We start from the raw sequence: 21407 nt of genomic DNA, 5'->3' as shown, positions 1-21407 counted from the left end.
GCGCCAGCACTGGGCTCTCTTTTTGAAGGCATCGAAAGGCTTTCCCGTGTTTGCACACCGCCCCCCCACCCACCCCCCCCAGCTCAGGGCGAGGCCCGCCGGGCCGGGCCGCAGGGGCGGCGCCTCCTCCTTCCCCTCCCGCGGAAACCGAAAGCGGGCGTGGCCGGCGGTGAGCTCCCGGCGAGGAAGCAGGAAGTCCGCGGAGACGCGCAGCCGGCTCCGCGGCGAGGCGCCATGGCCGCGGGAGGCCCGGGCGCGGAGTTTGCATCTCGGGGTCTGTCGGGTTCGGCGCCGGCACCGTCCCCCGGCCCGGCCCCGTCCTCGACCCCGGCCTCCGCGCTGTCCCCCGCCGCTGCCGCGCTGCCCCTGGCCGCCCTGAACGTGCGCGTGCGCCGCCGCCTGGCGCTGCACCTGAACCCGCGCACGGCCGTGGCCGCCGACTGGACGGTGCTGGCCGAGGAGATGGGCTTCGAGTACCTGGAGATCCGGCAGCTGGAGGCCCGGCCTGACCCCACTGCCGCGCTGCTGGACGCCTGGCAGGCCCGGCCGGGAGCCTCGGTGGGCCGCCTGCTGTGGCTGCTGGAGCAGCTGGGCCGCAAGGACGTGCTGCAGGAGCTGCGCGCGGACATCGGTGAGAACAGGGGGATAACCCGGGGGGGGGGCGGCATGGGGGGGCGGCATGGGGGGGGCGGCATGGGGGGGGCGGCATGGGGGGGGCGGCATGGGGGGGCGGCATGGGGGGGGTGCTGGGGAGGAGATGGGAGCTCAGGGACGGAGAATGTGAGGGGTGCTGGGTTCGGGCACAGGGGGGCATGGCGAGGGTGGGATGGGGCACATATGCCCCATGCCTCTCTTGTTTCTCATTTAAGGGGTCTAGGGTGGGGATGGAAGGGGAAGGGAGTTCAGAGGTGCCCCGAGATGCTCATGGAAGGGGAGGAGTGGGGAGGGGAAAGGGGAGGGGAAAGGGGAGGGGAAAGGGGAGGGGAAAGGGGAGGGGAAAGGGGTGGGGAGGATATCAGAGATGCCCCCCATTTTTTCCTGTAAAGGGGGTACCAAAGCTGGAAAAGGCCCCGATTGGAGCTAGTAGAGGGTCGGGTTTTCCTGTCCAGGCCAAGGGAAAGAAGAAAGGGTCTGAAAGAAGAGACCTTGAAAAAGCACAGAGGGGATGGGGCGCGACTTGGGGAGCAGAGGAACCCCAAGCCTCAGAGGGGAGGGACTAAGGGGGGGAAATGGGGAGCAGACCATACCCCAAACCTCAGGTGCCTTGAAAGGTTCTAACTTGGTTTGTTGTGGGTCTTGGCCTGGACGCTGTTGGTGGGCTCTTTCACCCAAGGTTGGTGCTCTGCCACTGGAGCCACAGTGTCACTTCTGGTTCTCTGTGGTTCGCTGGAGCGGAAAGTCTCACGCCTTTCCCACCCTGGTTTGAGGCCAAGCCCAGACAGCCAAGTCCACGAAGTTCAGGGAAAGACCAAAAGCCAGAAGTGGTGCTGTGGCTCCAGTGGTAGAGCGCTCGCCAGCCTTGAGTGGAAGAGCTCAGGGACAGCGCCCAGGTCCCGAGTTCGAGTCCCAGGCCTGGCACACGCACTCATCCCCCCTAACACACACACACACAGAGTAAGGGGGTGGCCTGTGGAGAAGGAGCGATGGTCCTGCCCCCCAGCCATGCCCGTCTCCCGCAGAGGAGAACTGCCTGAAGTACATTCGGAAGCAGCAGGAGCTGGAGGCCGAGAAACCCTTGCAGGTGGCCCGAGTGGACAGCAGCGTCCCCAGGACCGAGGAGCTGACCGGCATCACCACACTGGATGACCCGCTGGGTAGGCGCTCGGTGCTTTCCTCGTGGGGGCTCTGAGGAAGAAGGTGGGCGGGCCAACTTTGTCATTTGGAGCCTCAGTTTCCCCGACCTAACAGATGGTGGTGAAGCCAGTGATCAGTGGGTAGAAGTGTGGTTCAAACGGTAGAGCGCCTACCTTGACAAAAAATAAGCTGGCTGGAAAGGTGGCTCAGTGGGGTAGAGTGCTGACTCAGCACGCACACACACAAAGCCCTGGGTTCAATTCCTCAGCACCACATACACAGGAAAAGCCAGAAGTGATGCCGTGGCTGAAGTGCTGTAGAGTGCTAGCCTTGAGTTCAAGCCCAGGACTGGCATTGAAAGGAAGTGAGGGAGGGAATGGAAAGGCAGTGAAAATAGTTCCATCTCTGATTTGCCTTGTGACTTTCAAGGCATGGTCTGTGTCACGATTAACCCAGGACTTCTACCCACCTGGAGCACATTGGGATGAACACCAGGAAATTTCTAGCAAATATCACCATGGAGTCTCTTTCCTCCCCCCATCCCCATTAGTCCCGGGGCTTGAACTCATGGCTTGGGGCCCTGTCTCTGTGAACTCCTTGTGATCAGGGCTGGCACTCTACTACTTGAGCCACTTTGTTTTCTGGTCTCATGGACTTTCCTGGCTTTTGAACCACAATTCTCAGATCTCAGCCTCCTGAGTCGTAGCCAGGATGACTGGCTCAAGCCGTGGGTGCCTGGCCCTCTGACCGTTCCCCCGATGCTGTTCGTCCCCCCTCCCCCCCCCAGGACAAGCACCGGAGCTCTTCGATGCCTTCATCTGCTACTGCCCCAGCGACCTGCAGTTTGTGCAGGAGATGATCCGGCAGCTGGAGCAGACGGAGCACCGGCTGAAGCTGTGCGTGTCCGACCGCGATGTCCTCCCTGGTACCTGTGTCTGGTCCATTGCCAGCGAGCTCATCGAGAAGAGGTTACCTAGGGGAGCCTGGGACGGGGGCACAAAGCTCCCCGGTGTTGGGCCCCTGATGGAGTCTGTGCCTACACTAAACGAAGTCACCGCAATGCCCATTCTCTCCCAGATGCCGCCGGATGGTGGTGGTGGTCTCCGATGATTACCTGCAGAGCAAAGAGTGTGACTTCCAGACCAAATTCGCGCTCAGCCTCTCTCCAGGTAAACTGAGTCCTGCCCCCGGCTAGAGAACTGTAGATCCAGGAATGCCTCCCTTACCTCTGCCCCAAGACACCTTTAGTTTTGTGCCTGTCTTGGGGCTTGAACTCAGGGCCTAGGGGCTGTCCCTGAGCCTCTCTGTGCGCAAGGTTGGTGCTCTACCCCTTGAGCCACAGCACCACTTCTGGTATTTTGGTGGTTCATTGGAGGTGTAAGAGTCTCATGGACTCCCTGTCCTGGGGCTAACTTTGAGCCCCAGTTCTCCAGATCCCAGTGAGTAGCTGGGATGACAGGCGTGAGCCACCACTGGCACCCAGTGAGGATGTTTTGGAGGTCTTTGGCCGTGGAGATAATGCATTTGCGCCTCTCTCTGTCAACACACGTGTGTCTCCGCGCAAGCGTGTGCTGCGCGGGCTGCTGTCCCCTCCGTTGGGGTCTGGGCCTGTCTGTGTCAGGGTGGGTAGCTAACGGCTATGTCCCATGCCCGGCCGGCAGGTGCCCATCAGAAGCGCCTGATTCCCATCAGGTACAAGGCCATGAAGAAGGAATTTCCCAGCATCCTCCGGTTCATCACAGTCTGTGACTACACCAACCCGTGCACCAAGTCCTGGTTCTGGACCCGCCTGGCCAAGGCCTTGTCCTTGCCTTGATGCACAGCTCTGGGCCACAGTGGGGGGGACATGGATGTGCCTCACCCCCCCCTTCCTCCCTCCTCCTCGGGGTGGGGGTGGGGGTGGAAACCTGCACCTCTTATTTCTGGACAGCCCTCCTCAGATGACTGCCTGGGCCGCCTCCCAGCACCCGAGGAGCAGGGAGTGAAAATCAGACCAGAGCTCTGTGCAGATCACAGCAGGAGATGTCCCAGGGCATCCCGGCTGTCCCAGAGAGATCGTTTAGGGGGGTCAGGGGGCAGAGGGGGGACCTAGGTCCCCTTTCTCCTACTCAGGGTGGACTCAGGGAGGATTCCCTCCCTGACCCCTGAACCTCCACACCCCTTGATCAATGGATGGATGTGGGCAGTAGGGGCAGGTGTTCACCTCCACTGTCTAGTGGCTGGTGGGTTGGGCAGGGGTCCGGGTCCCTGGTGGGGCCATCTGTCCCAGTGACCACAGGCAGGGAAACTGTTTCCCTGTGCCACCCAGAAGTAGTCTCTGACAGCTTCCTGCCCCTCCCTCCTTCCTCACTTCCTTATTCCTTCTCTTCCTCTTTCTTCCCCCCCTTCTCTCCCTCCTTCCTCCTTTCCTCCTCCCTTTCCTTACCCTTCTTCTCTTTCCTCCCTCCCACTTCCTCCTGGATACTGTGCCTTTTAAAGCAATTTGAAATCGCCTTTCTACAAGTTTTTATATGCTTCCTGAAAACTTCTGTGAGATCTGACAACTGCATACCCATTTTCTAAAGCCTAGATTTAAAATAAAGACTGTTCTATTTTGTGTATGAGTGTGTGCGCACGCATGTACGTGTGTGTGCCAGCCTAAGGAATCTGGGAACGGTAAGCTGGGGTGCAGCCTTTGCAGGGAGGGGGAGAGGCTGGCATCCGTGGATGGGTTGGTATGGGACTGGGAGAAATTTCCAGATAACCAGGCGACTCCACCATTGTGACTTTACCCAGCAGAATTAGCCACTGGCCACATGTAGCAACTGGGCACTTGCATTGTGACTACTTCAAATGCAGATGTGCCAGCCAGGCACCGGCCACTCAAGCCTGTTATCCCAGAAGGGTGGGATCAGAGGATCACAGTTCAAGGCCAGCCTGGACCAGAAAGTCCGTGAGACTTATCTCCAATCAACTACCAAGAAGCTGGAAGTGGCACTGTGGCTCTAAGAAGTGATAGAGCACTAGCCTTGGCCACAAAAGCTCAGGGCCAAGTGCCTGGACCCTGAGTTCAAGTCCCATGACCGGCACCACCACCACCCCCCCCCAAAAAAAAAAATTGAAGTAGAATAAGCCAAGAAGGGGTTTGATCTGAGAGAAGACCAAAGACACACTTCCTGTCATTTCCCTTCTTGTTTTGGTTTCCTGAAGATGAAATATCAGGCCTGCTTCTCCACTTCCCTAATCTGCACTTGTGCAGGAATTTAACCCAGCCCTCTCTCTACACACGGATCTAATACTTCCTTCCTTCTTCCCAGACAACTGGGTAGCAATAGAAGTACAAAAGGCCTCTGTGGTTGCTGCAGAGCCCTGAGGGTTTTATCTGCCCCACCAAAGTGTCATCATCTTTCTATGTGAATTCTGCTTTAAAAAAAAAAATTAGGGGCTAGGGGTTTACCCCAGCGGAAGGGCGCCCACCTGGCACGGGCAAGGCCCTGGTCTTCAGCCCTGGAAAAAAAAGATTTTTTTTTTTTTACCCTGTGGCTTGAACTCAAGGCCTGGGTGTCCTCCCTTAGGTTTTTTTACTTAAGGCTGGTGTTCTACCACTTAAGCCACACATGAATGGCAAATGGGATTTGCCATTCATGAAAGTGTGGTCTCAAACTGGGCCTGCCAGTGGCTCACACCAGAGTAGCCCAGCTACTCTGAGGCTGAGATCTGGAGGATTGTGTTCAAAACCAGCCTGGGCTGAAAAGTTGTAAGACTCTTATCTCCAATAAACTAATCAGAAAAGGCTGGAATTGGCACTGTGGCTCAAGATAGCCTTGAGCACAAAGAGGCTCAGGGACAGCGCCCAGGCCCTGAGTTTGCGCCAGGATGGCACGTGTGCATGCACACACACACACAGCATTAATTTGGGCAGGGGTAAGACCTGGACAGGGGAGGCAGAATTGCCATTCCTGGAAGGAGGGAGGGAAGTGTCACAGGGTTACATATGGGCTAAGGCAGGCCCACGAAAACTGGCTGGAGGTTGGAAGGCCTGTCAGACTGAAAGGAAAAGCTTGGACCAAGTGTGTACCACAAAATTACTATGACCTGAAATGTGAAAAACCAGACGTTATAAATTATGCCATCTACTTCAAAAGAGCACAGAAACCTGTGCGTTAATCGTTGAGCATTTGTCCGCCTATCAACCAGCTTAAGAAATGGAACATTCCCTGTATTGTAAGTGCGTGTGTGTGTGTGTGTGTGTGTGTGTGTGTGTGTGTGTGTGTGCCAGTACTGGTCTTGAACTCAAGGCCTGACAAATGTCCCTTAACTTCACTCAAGGCTGGTGTTAGGTTTTTAAAAAGAGGTAGCCGAGTAAGAACAGCACCATGCACGTGGTATTCAGGTAAGGGGTAGGTTTATTCATCGTACTGGCTGGCACCAGGCCATGTTGGTCCTCCATGCAGCTGGGAAAGGCCTGGGAAAGAGAACTGGGAAAGAGAAGAGGGCTAGAAAAGGGTGTCTGGGCCTGGGGTAGGCCTTATTTAGGGTATGGGCGGAGAAAGGTTTGGCCACATCGAATTCAGATGTGACCTCAGAGGATGCAGATGTGACCTCTTCCAGGTGTGCCAGTTGCAGGTACTGGGTGGAGACTTCGCTGCAAGGAGGATGGAGTCTTCTCACCATCCAGGAGCGGACCTTATCGCTGGCGCTCTACCACTTGAGCCAAGTACCACTTCTGGCTTTTGCTTTTTGTCGGTTGTGGGGCTTGAGCACTCTGGGCTTGGGTGCCTGTCCTTGTGCTTTTCAGCTCAAGGAGAGCTGCTCTATCCCTTCTGTTTTCTTGTGGTTTATTGGAGATAAGAGTCTCATGGACTTTCCTGCCTGGGCTGGCTTTGAACCTCAGATCTCAGCCTCCTGAGTAGCTAGGGTTACAGGTCTAAGCCACCAGCACGTGGCTTTTTTTTTTCTTTTTTTATAAAACCAGTCCTGGGGCTTGAACTCAGGCCCTGGGCTCTGTCCCTGAGCTACTTTTTGCTCAAGGCTGGCACTCTACCTCTTAAGCCACAGCACCATTTCTGGATTTTTCTGTTTATGTGGTGCTGAGGAATCAAACTCAGGGTTTCATGCACGCTAGGCAAGCACTCTACCGCCTCCTACTCTACGACTTCTAGCCACCTTCCCAGGCCCTAAATAGTATTATATATTTTTGCAGCCTGTATATAATTCTATTTATTTCCCAATCTTCTCTGTGGGGATTTAGATATACATGTATGTTATATATAATTACATATGCAATGTTGTTGCTTATGATTAATATACATTTCCAGTCCACATACCGTATATCCCCAGTCTCCTGTGGGAATATATACACAATTATATGTCACATACAATGCATCCACTTATTTTGCTGGTCGTGGGGCTTGAACTCTGGGCCTGGGCGCTGTCCCTGAGCTCAAGGCGAGCGCGCTACCACTTGAGCCACAGCGCCACGTCTGGTTTTCTGGTGGTTCATTGGAGATCCCAGAGTCCCCGGCCTTTCCTGGCCCAGGCTGGCTTTGAACCGCGATCCCTTTGAGCGCTAGGATGACAGGCGTGAGCCACTGGGCACCGGGCTTGTTATTTATTATTACATGTCATATGTATAATCATATATAAAATAAAAATATATATATTAAAAAATCCGAAACACACCCCAGTACTGGGGGATGGTGCGGCCGGGCACTTCCGCCTCGGCGCCGATGACGTCACGGATGCGACTTCCGGTGCTCCCCGGTGTTTTCCCTCCCGCCCCTCTCTCCTCCTCCCCCCCCGTCTGACCTTTCACCCCGGTGGGCGGCGGCCCGCCCCCTCCGCAGGCTCCTCCACCCCCCCCTCGGCGCGGGTCCGCACGTCTCCCGAGCGTGACGCTCCGCGGGGTGACGTCACCGCAGAGCCCACGATCCGGGAGGCGGGAGTAAGTCGTGATTGACGTCCACGCCTGCCTATGAGCCGTCACGGCCCTCCGTAAGCCTGACCAATGGGGGGTGACGGAGCCCCAGCGGTTAGAGAGCCGTCCCGCCCCCCACACGTCCGGTTACGGCCGCGCCGCCATGTTGGGTGTGGCGGAAGTCCCTCCGTGCAGAGACTATCGGCTTTGTGTTGCGCCCCCCCCCTCCGCCCCCACCCAGAGCCGAACCCCTTCCGAGGCTTGGCTTCTCCGCCGTCGCCCATGTTCCCTTCCCTCCTCCCCGCGCGGACACGGCCTCCACGCCGGCTCTGCATCCCGCCACACCTAAGATGGCGGCCCGGACATGCCGCTCCCGAGGAGGAGGAGGAGGAGGAGGAGGAGGAGGGCCGGGCGTATCCGTCCTTCCGGCGGCGCGGTGACGTCGGCGCGCTGCGTGCGTGCGTGCGGCCGGCAGGTGGAGGCCGAGCCGCCGTGGGGTGGGGGGGGAAAGTTGGGCGCCGTGCGCTGCGCGCTGAGGGCTCGGGGCGGAGAGGGCGGGACGGCGGCCGAGGGGCCGGGCGGGAGGGGAGTGCGCGGCGGCGGCGGAGGCCCCCGGGGCGGCGGCGGCGGCGGAGGCCCCCGGGGCGGCGGCGGCGGCGGCGGCGGAGGCCCCCGGGGCGCCGAGGCCTGGCGGGCTGCGCGGCCGGGCCCCCGCGCCTCCCCTCCCCGGGCGCGGCCCCAGGCCCCAGGCGGTTGGCGCCGGGGAGCGACGCGCGGCCTGAGGAGGCGAACCCCGAGCGGCGGCCGCCGCCGTCATGAGCGAGGACGCGGCCGCCCTGCCCTGGTCCATCAACCGGGACGACTACGAGCTGCAGGAGGTGATCGGTGAGCCGAGGGCGGGGAGAAGGGGCCGGCCCTGACCCCCCCCCCCCCCCACGGTGTGGAACGGGAGCGGCCGGGCCGGGGGTGAATGCGTCTGCGGCGGGTGTGCTTTTTGGGGGTGGGATGCTGTGATCCTGGGGCGGGGGGAAGCGTCGCAAGGCCTGGGCTATGCATGACAGGGGGACGGGGCCTGCGGGGACGCGCGTGGGGCCGGGGCCCCGAGATCCCCGGGGCTGATGATGGAGCGAGAGGGTGGAGCGGATCCGTGGTCGGGAGGGGACGGTGGCCTGTTGTAGAGGTGGATGCAGGGCGATGCTTTTGGCAGGGGTGGTGAGCCAAACGGGCTGATGAACGACGTCGGGGGGTCGGGGGGGGGGGGAGTCTGGGATCGTGGGGGGGGGCAGGTTGACCCCTGAAGAGTGATCCCCTCCCCCCCCCACACACACACCCAGAAAAGGGGCGCAGATCGGGCAGAGCTGGAAGGATCGTGGCCCCTGATCTCTCTCTCCCCTAATGAATTTACCCACAAGGAGCGCACCCACCTTGAGCGGGACAGCACTGGCGGCCTTCTGATGTTCAAGCCTCAGTTCTGCCACAAAATGAAGTCAAGAACTTAATAATAAAAAGATGTAGTTGGGGCTGGTGGTAGGAAGAAACTAAAGTAGGGCAGACCCTGGAGACAGTGGTGTGAATTCAGGGACAAAATGGTCTTAATGATGCTAAGTTGAGCACTGAAAGATTGAGAAATGCTTTTTACTTCAGAGCCTGGGCAAATTTTTTTTTTTTTTTTTTTTTTTTTTGGGGGTCCGGTCATGGGGCCTGAGCTCTGGGCCTGGGCGCTGTCCCTCAGCTCTTCAGCTCAAGGCTAGCACTCTACCACTTGAGCCACAGCACCACTTCCGGCTTTTTTCTTTTTGCTTATGTGGTGCTGAGGAATCGAACCCAGGGCCTCATGCATGCAAGGCAAGCGCTCTACCACTGAGCCTCCTTCCCAGCCCCAAGTTTTGTTTTTTATCTCCCCCCCACCCTCCCACTTTGTTTTTGTTTTTGTGCTGATTCTGGGGCTTGAACTGAGGGAAGGCTGCCCCTCTGCCACCTCCAGCTTTTTTTTTGTTTTTTTTTAATTTTTACTTTTGGCAGGTTCCTTGGAGATAGGAGTTTTACAGCCTTTTCACCTAGACTGGCCTTTGAACTGTGCTCCTCAGATCTTAGCCTCCTGAGTAGTTGGCGTGAGCCACCAGAGAAAAGATCCCCCCCTCATCCCTCCCTCCCCTTGAGGGATAAGGGAAGGCAAAAACCCCTGGGAGGCAAAGGGCTCCATGTGTGCTGCCTCCTGTGGCAGGGCTGGATCTCAGGCCGCCAGGCCCTTCTCAGCCTTGCTAAAGAGCTTGGAATTTCTTGTCAAGTGTGTCATCAGAGGGTGCGGGCCAGGGATGTGACATGATCTAATAGGTGTGGCCACTATGCGCTGGATTTGAAGGGGGTCCAGGAATACCAATCCGCAGAAAGCAAAACTTGTACAAACAGGGCTGGGATTCCAAAGTGCAGTGATTGAGGGGAGCCTGAGGGTGGGGAATGAGGGGTGTATTGGCTGCCCAGACATTAAAAAAAAAGATTAGGTAAACATAGGCATAGGCTTAGACCCTCATGTGTTAGAAGAAAAGAATTGTCTACTTTAACCAGCATCTTGCCTAGAGGTTTTTTTTTTTTTTTTTTTTTTCTGGTCGTGGGGCCTGAACCCTGGGCCTGGGCTGTCCCTCAGCTCTTCAGCTCAAGGCTGGCGCTCTACCACTTGAGCCACAGCGCCACTTCCGGCTTTTTCTGCTTATGTGGTGCTGAGGAATCGAACCCAGGGCCTCATGCATCCAAGTCAAGCACTCTACCACTGAGCCACCTTCCCAGCCGTAGATCTAATTTTTGTTTCTAGAAATTCATCTTTATTCTAGACATTACACATAACTAGGATTGTATAACATGTGGCCTTTCATGTTTCTCTTTCCTTCACTTCTCATAGTCTTTTTACATTTTTTTTCCAGTACAATTTTATTGCGGTATAATTTCCATCCCATAAGTCTTACCTGACTACTATGTAAAATTCAGTGACTTTTTTTCTTCAAAGTTAATTTTAATTTTTGTGTATATGGTACCAAGGAAGTGAACCCAGGGACTTATGCATGCTAGGCAAGCTCTCTACCACTGAGACACCTTCCCACCCTCAACGATTATTGTTGTTTAGTAAATGTACAAGGCTTTCGGTTGTCACTACAGGCCAGTTTTAGAACATTTCCATCATTCCAGAAGGATGTCTCACACTGGTTTGCAGCAACTCCCTGTTCTCACCCCTTGCTGGAGGCAATTTCACCCCCTCCCCCCGAAAAAAATCTGCTTTCTGTCTCTATAGATCTTTGTGGACAGTCATCTTAAGTTGGAGTCATAGAACCTGTAGTTATTTGGGATGGTTTTCTTTGACTGCATATGTGTTGGGTTTTTTTTGGGTGGGGGTGTCAGTTATAGGGCTTGAGGGTCTGGGCTCAAGACTGGTGCTCTACCGCTTGAGCCACAGCACCATTTCTGGCTTTTTCTGAGTAGTTTATTGGAGACAAGAGTCAGCCTTTTCTGCCTAGGCTGGCATCAAACAGTGATCCTCTAGATCTCAGCCTCCCGATAGCTAGGTGTCATGAGACAAAGAAGCCAGCTAGCTATACCTTTTGATGTTTAAAGTACTGATCTGTGAATGAAGCCTCCTCCAGCCTCAACTAGAAGCTCACTTCTAGCCCCAACATAAATGTGAAGCGCTTCACGCTCTATTAATAGAATGATGACCAACAGTTTTTCCTCTGATTAGAAGACTCAGGTAACATTGTCATCGAGGCAGACTAATTAAACCAATAGTCTCTCGCAGGGTTCTGGCTAGGAAAGATCATTTGAAAACAAACACAATAATCTAAGAAAATACTTTTCCCTTATTTATTTTTGTGGGTCCTGGGGCTTGAACTCAGGGCCTCTACCACTTTGAGCTACAGCTCCACTTCAGCTTTTTTGCTGGTTAATTGGAGATAAAAGTCTCAGGTGCTTTATCTGCCTGGGCTAGCTTCCAACCATGATCCTCAGATCTCAACCTCCTAAGTAGCTAGGATGACAAATCTAGGCCACAGGGGGGCGAGGAAGCATCCTGCTACCTCTCAGATGTCACTTTGGAGGAGAAAATGTATTCCTGGAGAAGCAGCTAAAAATATTGATCCTGTGTTTGCTTTTAAATTAGAATTTAAATATGATACTGAAAGTAAATCATTTAATTTGCCCCGCTAGTCAGTTACACTGCCTGGCAGGGAAGAGCCTGGTATTGGAACATTGTGGCCAACAGTGTAGCCTTGAAACATTGTTTTATTTGTTACCTTGTTTGATATACATTGCTTTGTGAATGTTGCTATTAATGATGAGAATAATTACGTAGTGTGTCAAGATTGAGCTATATTTACTTTTTCTTTCTTTTTTTTTTTTTTTTTTTGGTCGGTAGTGGGGCTTGAACTCTGGGCTTGGGCGCTGTCCCTCAGCTCTTCAGCTCAAGGTGAGCGCTCTACCACTTGAGCTACAGCGCCACTTCTGGTTTTCTGGTGGTTTATTGGAGATAGGAGTCTCACGGTCTCTCTTGCCCGGGCTGGCTTTGAACCGCGATCCTCAGATCTCAGCCTCCTGAGTAGCTAGGATTACAGGTGTGAGCCACCAGCACCTGGCTATATTTACTTTTTCATTTTTAATTTTTTTTTGTACCACTACTGGGACTTGATCACAGAGCCTGGCATGTTGCTTCTTGCTCAACATAAGCACTCTGCCACTTGAGCCACACCTCCACTTTCAGCTTTTTTTTGCTGGTGAATTGGACATAAGAGTCTCATGAAGTTTTCCGCTCAGGTTGGCTTCGAACCACAGATTTTCAAATCTCGCATACTCTCTTGAGTCACCAGGATTTCAGGCACTGGTCCCCGGTCTAGACAAGGTGGTTTTAATCAATATATACCCTGTCTATGCATAGGATTATCGCGATGAAATGCCCTTGCCTAACTAGTACACGGTAAAATTAAAAAAGATTGGATATGTTTTCTTTTCCTTTTTTTTTTTGTATGTTTTTTATTGTAAAAATGCTGTACAGAGGAGTTACAGTTACATGAGCAAGGTAATGAGTACATATCCTATTGAGCATTGTTGTCTCCTCCTTTGTTTTCCCCCTACCATTCCTTCCCTCCCACCTCTACAACTACAATCCCCCCCCCCCCCCAACACACACACGTTTTCTTTGCTTTGTCTCCAGTAAAGTTCTTTCCTTGGAAACTACCCCAGCATTTGATTAATCAACAAGTATTCATTGAACTCCTACCATGTTTGCTGCTGAGATGAAAGCAGGTAGTAACAGAGTTAAGAGGCTGCTAAGGCTGGAGGTGGTTGTAGTTTTACAATAGGTCTTGGAGGCTGGGCACTGGTGCCTCTCACCTGTCACTCCAGCTACTCAGGAGGCGAGATCTGGAGGATAGTGGTTCAAAGCCAGCCCAGGCAGGAAAGACCTGGTAAGACTCTAATCTCCATTGAACCACCAGAAAACTGGAAGTAGCCCCAAACTGGAAATGCTAGAGCACTAGCTTTGAGCAAAACACAAAAGAGCTCAGGGACAGCGCCCAGGCCCTGAGTTCAAGCCCCATACCTACAGTAAGTCATGGAAAGCCTCAGCTGGAAGGTGACATTTGAGTGAGAACCTGAAGAAGTGATTTCCACAGTTAACTGCTGGAAGTTGTTCCAGGTCAGGGGAGAAAGGCCAGGGCTGTGACCTAGAGCCCAACAGCTGACACGAGGAGCAGGGAGGAGGCAGGGAGGTCTAAATTGATTCTAAGTTGAGAGTCCTGGGGCTTGAACTCAGGGCCTGGGCGCTGTCCCCGAGCTGCTTTTGCTCAAGGCTAGTGCTCTACCACTTGAGCCACAGCTCTACCATTTGAGCCACAGTGCCACTTCCAGCCTTTTCTGTGTATGTGGTACTAAGGAATCAAACTGCATGCTAGGCAAGCACTCTACCACTGAGCCACATTCCCAGCCCTCCCTCCCTTTACTTCCTTCCCTTCCTTTCTCTCCCCCTCCCTCCCTTCTTTTCTTTCTTTCTTCTCTTTCTTTCTTTCTTTTTCTTCCTTTCTTTCTTTCTTTCTTTCTTTCTTTCTTTCTTTCTTTCTTTCTTTCTTTCTTTCTTTCTTTCTTTCTTTCTTTCTTTCTCTCTCTCTCTCTCCCTCCCTCCCTCCCTCCCTTTGTTCCTTCCTTAATAGCTAGGATGACAGTGCCCGGTCAGCTCTGGTTTTTTTTTTTTTTTTATCACTTTTATGACATGTGTGGCTTCATGTAACTATTGCTAAACCACACAAAACAGAATTGGACTATTAGGCTACAGTAGTGTCTTTGTGTCCATACCCTCACCCTCTCCCCACACCCCTTGCTGCCTCTGGCTGTTCTCAGTCTCTAGGAGCTTGTATTTGATAAGTCAAATAAGAGGAGTTGTGAACTATGTAACAATCAGTTATGACATTCATTCAAGTTATTATATCATTGCTTTCTTATTTATTCATTGTTGGTCCTGGGACTTGAACTCAGGGCCTGGACTCTGTCCCTGAGCTCGCTCAAGACTAGCTCTCTAACACTTGAGCCACAGCACCACTTCTGGTTTTCTGGTGGTTCATTGGAGATAAGAGTCCCACAAACTTTTCCTGCCTGGGCTGGCTTTGAATGGTGATCCTCTAGATGACGTCTTGTCGATATTGTGTTGTGGTGACTCATTATAATTTTAATTTCTCTAATAGGCCAATGATGTTGAATATCTTGTGTGTGCATGTGTATGCATGCTAGAGTGTTTGTGTTGATCCTGGAGCTAGAATTAAAGGCATGGGCTCCAGGCTAGCCCACTTGAGATACTCCCAGCTTTTTTTGTGTTTTTTTTGGAGAGGAGATAGTTTATTGGAGATCAGTCTCATGGATTTTCCCTGCTGGGGTTGGCTTCAAACTTTGATCCTTAGATCTTAGCCTCCTAAAGAGCTAGTTATAGATGTGATCTACTGGCACCGGGCTCTGTGTGTGTGTGTGTGTGTGTGTTTTCTGGTTGTTGGTAGCCATGGTTTTGTGTGTGTGTGTGTGTGTTTTGCCTTGGATATTTTGGTTATTATGTTGAAAGCATTTTTTTTTTAATTTTGTTTGTCAAAATTTAAAAACTTGAACTCAGGGCCTGGGCGCTTGTCCCTGAGCTCTTCACTCAAGGCTAGCACACTCTACCACTTTGAGCCACAACACCACTTCCTGAAACACTTTATCCTATTTAAGTTTTCTTTTTTAGCAGGTAGTTACCCTATTTAGACCTAATATTTATCGCTTGTCCTACTTTTGTATGCTTTTAATTGTCATGGTAATTTTTTAATGACTAGTACGTTTCCCTGTTTCTCTTCCCATTCCCTCTTCTTTTTCTTTCTTTTTTGTCGGTCATGGGGTCTGAACTCTGGGCCTGGGCGCTGTCCCTGTGCTCTTCAGCTCAAGGCGGGTGCTCTGCCACTTGAGCCATAGCGCCATTTCCAGTTTTCTGGTGGTTTATTGGAGATAAGAGCATCACAGACTTTCCTGCCTGGCCTGGCTTTGAACCATGATCCTTAGATCTCTGCCTCCTGAATAGCTAGGATTACAGGCATGAGCCACTGGCGCCCAGCTTGCTTTTTTTTTTTTTGGTGCTCAAGGCTACTGTTCTTCAACTTGAGCCACACCTCTATTTCTAGCTTTTTACTGGTTAATAGGAGATTGAGAGTTTCTCAGATTTGTCTAATGGCTTCCACCCATTACAGCACCCATCTTCCCAGAGCCATTTCATAATGTGTGTGAAATTATTTCTAGTGCTGGTTGCTGGTGGCTCACACCTGTCATCCCAGCTACTCAGGAGCCTGAGATCTGAGGATCACGGTTCAAAGCCAGCCCAGGAGGAAAAGCCTGTGAGACTCATCTCCAGTGAACCACCAGAAAACTGGAAGTGGTGCTGTGGCTCAAGTGGTAAAGTGCTCGTCTTGAGCTGAAGACTGAGGGACAGTGCTCAGGCCCAGAGTTAAAGCCCCATGACCGACCAAAAAGAAAAATTGTCACATTTCAAACAAGTTTTTTTTTTTTGGGGGGGGGAGGAGGGGCTCGTTGTGGGTCTTGAACTCTGGGCTTGGGTGCTGTCCCTCAGATCTTTAGCTCAAGGTGAGCGCTCTACCACTTGAGCTACAGTGCCACTTCAGTTTTCTGGTGGTTCACCAGAGATAAGAGTCTCATAGGCTTTCCTGCCCAGGTTGGCTTTGAACCACGATCCTCAGATCTCAGCCTCCTGAGCAGCTGGGATGACAGGTGTGAGCCACCAGTGCCCAGTGACTAAATTTTCTTTTAATGATCTTTTTAACATTTACTCATTGAGCTGTGTTTATCCTCAGGGAGTGGAGCAACTGCTGTGGTGCAAGCAGCTTACTGCACGCCTAAAAAGGAGAAAGTGGCCATCAAGAGGATAAACCTTGAAAAATGTCAGACCAGCATGGACGAACTCCTGGTACACTCGGCTCACACTGCTTTCTGTGTCTGTTTGTAGGGAGAGGGTGCTGAGGCTGGAACTTAGTGCTCCTTGCTCTCCCTTGGCTGTTTTGCTCAAGGCTGGTGCTCTACCACTTGAGCCACAGCTCCACTTCTGGCTTTTTGATGGTTCATTGGAGATAAGAGTCTCAGGGACTTTTCCTGCCCTGTGTGGTCTTGATCCTCAGATCTCAGCTCCTGGGTAGCTAAGTATGATAGGTGTGAGCCACTGGTGCCTGCTCATCTGTCTTAAATGGAGAGATATACTGCTATATATTGACGTTGGCATTTGAAACAACCTGAATTTCCCCCCCCCCCCCCTTTTTTTTTTTAAAAAAAATAAATAAAGGCTTAGGAGGTTTGGGGCATGGCTCAAGTGATAGAAGATTTGCCTAACAAGTATGAGACACTGATTTTCATGCTAGTGCCAAACGCACAGAAAATGTTTAAAGATTGTAACATTCATAAAGTCAAGCTAAGTAGAACAATGAGTCGTAATTCTCTTACTCTGTGATGAACATTTGCTGTATAACCTTTCAGACTAAAGTCTTTTAAGTATGTGCGTATATATTTATTTATGTGGTAATACCATCTTTTTTTTTTTTTTTTTTTTTGGACCAGTCCTGGGGCTTGAACTCAGGGCCGAGGCCCTGTCCATGAGCTGCTTTTTGCTCAAAGCAAGCACTCTACCACTTGAGCCATAGCTCAATTTCCAGTTTTCTGGTGGTTCATTGGAGATAAGAGTCTCATGGACTTTCCTGCATGGGTGGCTTTTGAACCACAATCTTCAGATCTCAGCTTCCTAAGTACCTAGGGTAACAGGCTTAAGCCACTGGCGCCAGGCTAGAGTCTTACATTTAATATACGTTCTTTATTATATGTACACAGCTTATCTCTTGAAATCCCCTTTGACTATGTCAGAAGGCAAATACTTGTTTAAGTTCCTCCTTCCTTTTCTTTGGTGTTTATTCAGCTTTTAGTGCCGAAGTCTGCTGGTGACTTTGGAAGGTATAAAATGTATTCAATGAGATTTTAGCGGTGAAGGAAATTTGTTTTCCAGTAGAGAAGATGAGAAAGGAGAAACAGCATTTATTAAGCATTTTGTATTATGGTAGCCTTCCCATACTTGGGCCTATGGAGCAACTATCACAGTATGGAGTGGAACAGGGTAGAAAGGAAGAGCAAGGACTTGAATAAATGAAAAGCTATATAAAGTACTACTGGAGGATTGGCGGCGGGGGTGGGGGTGGGGTGGGGGGAGTGGCCTGGTCCTAGAGCTTGAACTCATGGCCTGGACTCTTACTTTTCTGTGCTAAAGGCTAGCGCTCTGCCACTTCAGCCACAGAACCATTTCCCACTTTTTCTGGGTAGTTTATTGGAGATAAAGAGTCTCACGGACTTTCCTGCCCGAGCTGGCTTCAAGAAGGTGATCCTCAGATCTCAGCCTCCTCAGTAGCTAGGATGACAGGCGTGAGCCACCAGCACCCAGCTCACCATGTTTGTGTGTATGTGTGTGTGTGTTTTTTCTTTGCAGAAAGAAATTCAAGCCATGAGCCAATGTCACCATCCTAATATTGTGTCTTACTACACATCCTTTGTGGTCAAAGATGAGCTGTGGCTTGTCATGAAGCTGCTCAGCGGAGGTGAGTATGGCCTGGCTTGGAGCGTCCACAAGGGACTTGGAGAAGATAGGAAGACTCTTCTCAGTTCCAGTGCTGCAGCTGAGCCCAGACAGAGCTCACTCTGTGCGTCTTAAGCCTCTTAAACTTCTTTATTAAGGATGGCATCTCCCTCCCTCCATTTCTCTCTTCCCCTCCCAAGATAGGAACTTCATGTACTGTCTTACTTTGTTACTTCTTGGTGTGATGTTAAGTCTGACCTATTCTCCTCTATTTCTTGCATGCTGCACATGAGATGAAAAGGCTTGTTTACATTCAAGTTAAACTGGTTTGGGGGCAGAATGGTGTGTGTGTGTGCGTGCGTGCGTGTGTGTGTGTGTGTGTGTGTGTGTGTGTGTGTGTGCATGTATGTGTGCGCACGCGCATATGCAAGCCTGGGCTATCAGTGTTGGGTCACATCAAGAAACATTTGCTGGGGGCTGGGAAGGTGGCTTAGTGGTAAAGTACTTACCTAGCATGCATGAAGTCCTGGGATCTATTCCTCAGTTCCACACACACACAGAAAAAGCAAGAAGTGGCACTGGACTTCAAGTGGTAGAGTACTAGCCTTGAGCAAAAGAAGCTCAGGGACAGTGCCCAGGCCCTGAGTTCAAGCCCCAGGACTGCCCTCTCTCCCCACCCTCCCAGAAAAAAAGAAATATTTGCTGGTGTGTGTATGTGTGTGTGTGTTTGCTGGTATTAGGGCTTGAACTCAGGGCCCAGACGCACTGAAGGCTGGCACTCTGCTTCTTGAGCCATAGCTCCACTTCCAGCTTTTTGTTGGTTCATTGGCAGTGAGTCACACAGACTTTCCTATCTGGGCTGGCTTTGAACCATGATCCTCAGGTCTCAGCCTCCTGAGTAACTGGGATGACAGGCATGAGCCACTAGCACCCAGCCATAATTGTTTTCTTTTTTTTTTTTTTTTTTTTTTTTTTTTTTGTAAACAGAAAGGCTTTATTTTTTCTAGAAACCCAATTCCCCCTTTTCAATGTCGCAAATTCAGAATAAAGTCCCCAAGGCCATTTTCCGTCTGCCTTTCCACAGCACATTGTCGCGGGCAGGTAGAACGCATCTCCCGTTCCCCTGTGTGTGGTTTTTATTAACTGGGTGTGTGTTTGGAATGTGGGCTGGCTGGCGATGGCTGATTCGCCTCTGATGCTCCAGAGAAAGGTCTGCAGACAATCCCTCCAGACTCGGCTTTCTCCTGCCTGGGATCACAAAGCTAGAAATTTCCCAGAGAGGGGGGTGAGACCTACTCCATTTGTAGCAGGAACCCTACCCCACTCCATGGAACTGACCACAGATCTGAGATGGGAGTAGCTTGATTTCTAGCAGCTTCTTTCAACCATTTCACTGTGAAAGATGAGCTCTTTCTCAGCAGCCCAGCCGTCATTTCTTTCTTCTCCTGCTCATTGCTAAGATCTGTTTGCAGACAAGGCCTGCACCTCCTCCCAGTGCTGTTCATCACTCTCGCTGAGGGTTTTTTTCACCAGGTATCTGCAGGAGATGTAGCTGTCTCCTGCCCTCTCTCTCTCACTTTGCTCCTCTTTTCTGCATGCGTGTATGTATATATGCGTGCACATGCATGCATGTATCTATCATATCAGATCAATCTGTCATCTATCTGTAGAGAAGGAGGGAGGGGGGAGGGAGAACATGCTGTGACTATAAGAAGGGGCTTACTCAGAGAACTATCTGGTTCAATTAGGAAAGACGAGATCCCATAATAGATCATCATCTGCAAAGCTGGGCACTGGTGGCTCACGCCTGAAATCCTAGCTACTCAGGAGGCTGAGATCTGAGGATGGCTGTTCAAAGCCAAACCGGGGCAGGAAAGTCCATGAGACTCTGACCTCCAATTAATTATCAGCAAAGCTGGAAATGGAGCTGTGGCTCAAGGGGTAGAGCACTAACCTTGAGCAACAAAAGCTCAGAGACAGTGCCCGGGCCCTGACTTCAAGCCTTAGGACTGGCACAACAACGGCAAAACAACAACAACAAACATCATCAACAATAACAGAACCCAGCAAGCCATCCGCAAGACAGCAGACGGCAGTGTGTCTCAGTCCTGGTCCAGGAGTCTGAGAACCAGGGAGAGGCGAATGGTGTCATTCTGTCTGAGCAGAAAACCCAGGATCCTCCACCACCCAGCTTCGTGAATCCGAGAGCTCCAGGACGAGAAAAACTGGAGTTGTGACATCCAAGGACAGAGAAGAAGGGCGACCTGGTTCTGTACTTGTCCTCCCTTCACCTTTTTGTTCTCTCTGGGCTGCGGCTGTCTGGTGCCCACCCCTGTTGTGGGTAGATCTTCTCTACTCAGTCCACCAAACAACGTGCCATCTCCTCGGGAATGAATCTCCTTTTCAGGAGAACCATAATTGTTTTCTTAACAGTTATTTTGAGAATGAAAAGTTGGGTTTTCCCTTAATCTGTTGCAGCAGAGCACTGATGTGTTGAGTCCAAAATGGCTCTAAATGATCTCTGAGTGGGTTCGTTTCTTACAATGAATTCTGTTGTGTGTTTCAGGATCAGTTCTAGATATTATTAAGCACATTGTGGCCAAGGGGGAACACAAAAGTGGAGTCCTAGATGAGCCTACCATCGCTACGATACTTCGGGAAGTCTTAGAAGGGCTAGAATATCTGCATAAAAATGGGCAGATTCACAGGTATGGAAGCCGTGACACCATCCACACTCCTCTGAGTTTTGACATTGTGTGTGTCAGTCTGTCTGTCTGTCTGTCTGTCTGTCCTAGAGCTTGAACTCAGGGCCTTGGAGCTGTCCCTGAGCTGCTTGTGCTGAAGGCTGGCGCTCTACCACTTTGAGCCACAGCTCCATTTCTGGTTTTCTGGTGGTTAATTGGAGATAAGAACCTCACAGACTTTCCTGCCTGGTCTGGTTTTGAACTGAGATCCTCAGATCTCAGCCTCCTGAGTAGCTAGCATGATGAGCTTGAGCTAGGATGACAGGTGTGAGCTTCACTACCCAGCTCATTCCTTTTCTTGATCCTTACTATATTTTTTGTGTAAACTGCCTATTGCCGAGGCATAGTTTAGGATGCCCTAAGAACAAATTAATTTTAAAAAAATTTTTAAACTGGGCACCAGTGGCTCACATCTGTAATCCTAGCTACTCAGGAGGCCTGGGCAGGAAAGTCTGCGAGACTTTTTTTTTGGGGGGGGGGGGAGGGGTCTGGTCGTAGGGCCTCAACTCTGGGCCTGGGCACTGTCCCAAAGCTCTTCAGCTCAAGGCTAGCACTCTACCACTTGAGCCACAGCGCCACTTCCAGCTTTTTTCTTATGTGGTGCTGAGGAATCAAACCCAGGGCCTCATGCATGCAAGGCAAGCGCTCTACCACTGAGCCACCTTCCCAGCCCCCAAGTCTGTGAGACTCTTATCTCCAATAAACCACCAGAAAATCAGAAGTGGCGCTGTGGCTCAAATGGTAGAATGTTACCCTTGAGCTGAAGAGCTGAGGGACAGGGCCCAGGCCCAGAGTTCAAGTCCCACCACTGATCCTCCACCCCCCACCCCCAAAAAAAAAAAAAAATTAAGGATTTTTTTTTTTT

The 21407-nt window shown here is 51.5% G+C and overlaps 2 protein-coding genes across 2 annotated transcripts in view; both read left to right on the top strand.

Moving 5' to 3' along the window:
* Positions 1 to 192: 192 nt before the first annotated feature.
* On the top strand, positions 193 to 4394 carry Myd88 (MYD88 innate immune signal transduction adaptor). The gene is made up of 5 exons (XM_042667329.1): positions 193 to 631; positions 1680 to 1814; positions 2582 to 2762; positions 2872 to 2963; positions 3456 to 4394. The coding sequence occupies exons 1-5, from the start codon at positions 235 to 237 to the stop codon at positions 3608 to 3610; spliced, it is 960 nt and encodes a 319-aa protein (XP_042523263.1). The 5' UTR covers positions 193 to 234; the 3' UTR covers positions 3611 to 4394.
* A 4043-nt stretch (positions 4395 to 8437) lies between these two features.
* Positions 8438 to 21407, top strand: part of Oxsr1 (oxidative stress responsive kinase 1) — a 32481-nt gene continuing 19511 nt past the window's right edge. The window contains exons 1-4 of the mRNA XM_042667310.1: positions 8438 to 8575; positions 16045 to 16157; positions 17712 to 17820; positions 20365 to 20506. Of these exons, the coding sequence (XP_042523244.1) occupies positions 8506 to 8575; positions 16045 to 16157; positions 17712 to 17820; positions 20365 to 20506 (434 nt within the window). The 5' untranslated portion in view covers positions 8438 to 8505. The remainder of the gene's footprint in view (positions 8576 to 16044; positions 16158 to 17711; positions 17821 to 20364; positions 20507 to 21407) is intronic.

This window comes from Dipodomys spectabilis, unplaced genomic scaffold (assembly GCF_019054845.1).
Source record: "Dipodomys spectabilis isolate Male_0828 unplaced genomic scaffold, ASM1905484v1 ptg000388l, whole genome shotgun sequence".
Lineage (NCBI taxonomy): Eukaryota > Metazoa > Chordata > Mammalia > Rodentia > Heteromyidae > Dipodomys > Dipodomys spectabilis.
The sequence above is the reverse complement of the archived record's forward strand: the minus strand, read 5'-3'. Positions and strand labels throughout refer to the sequence as shown.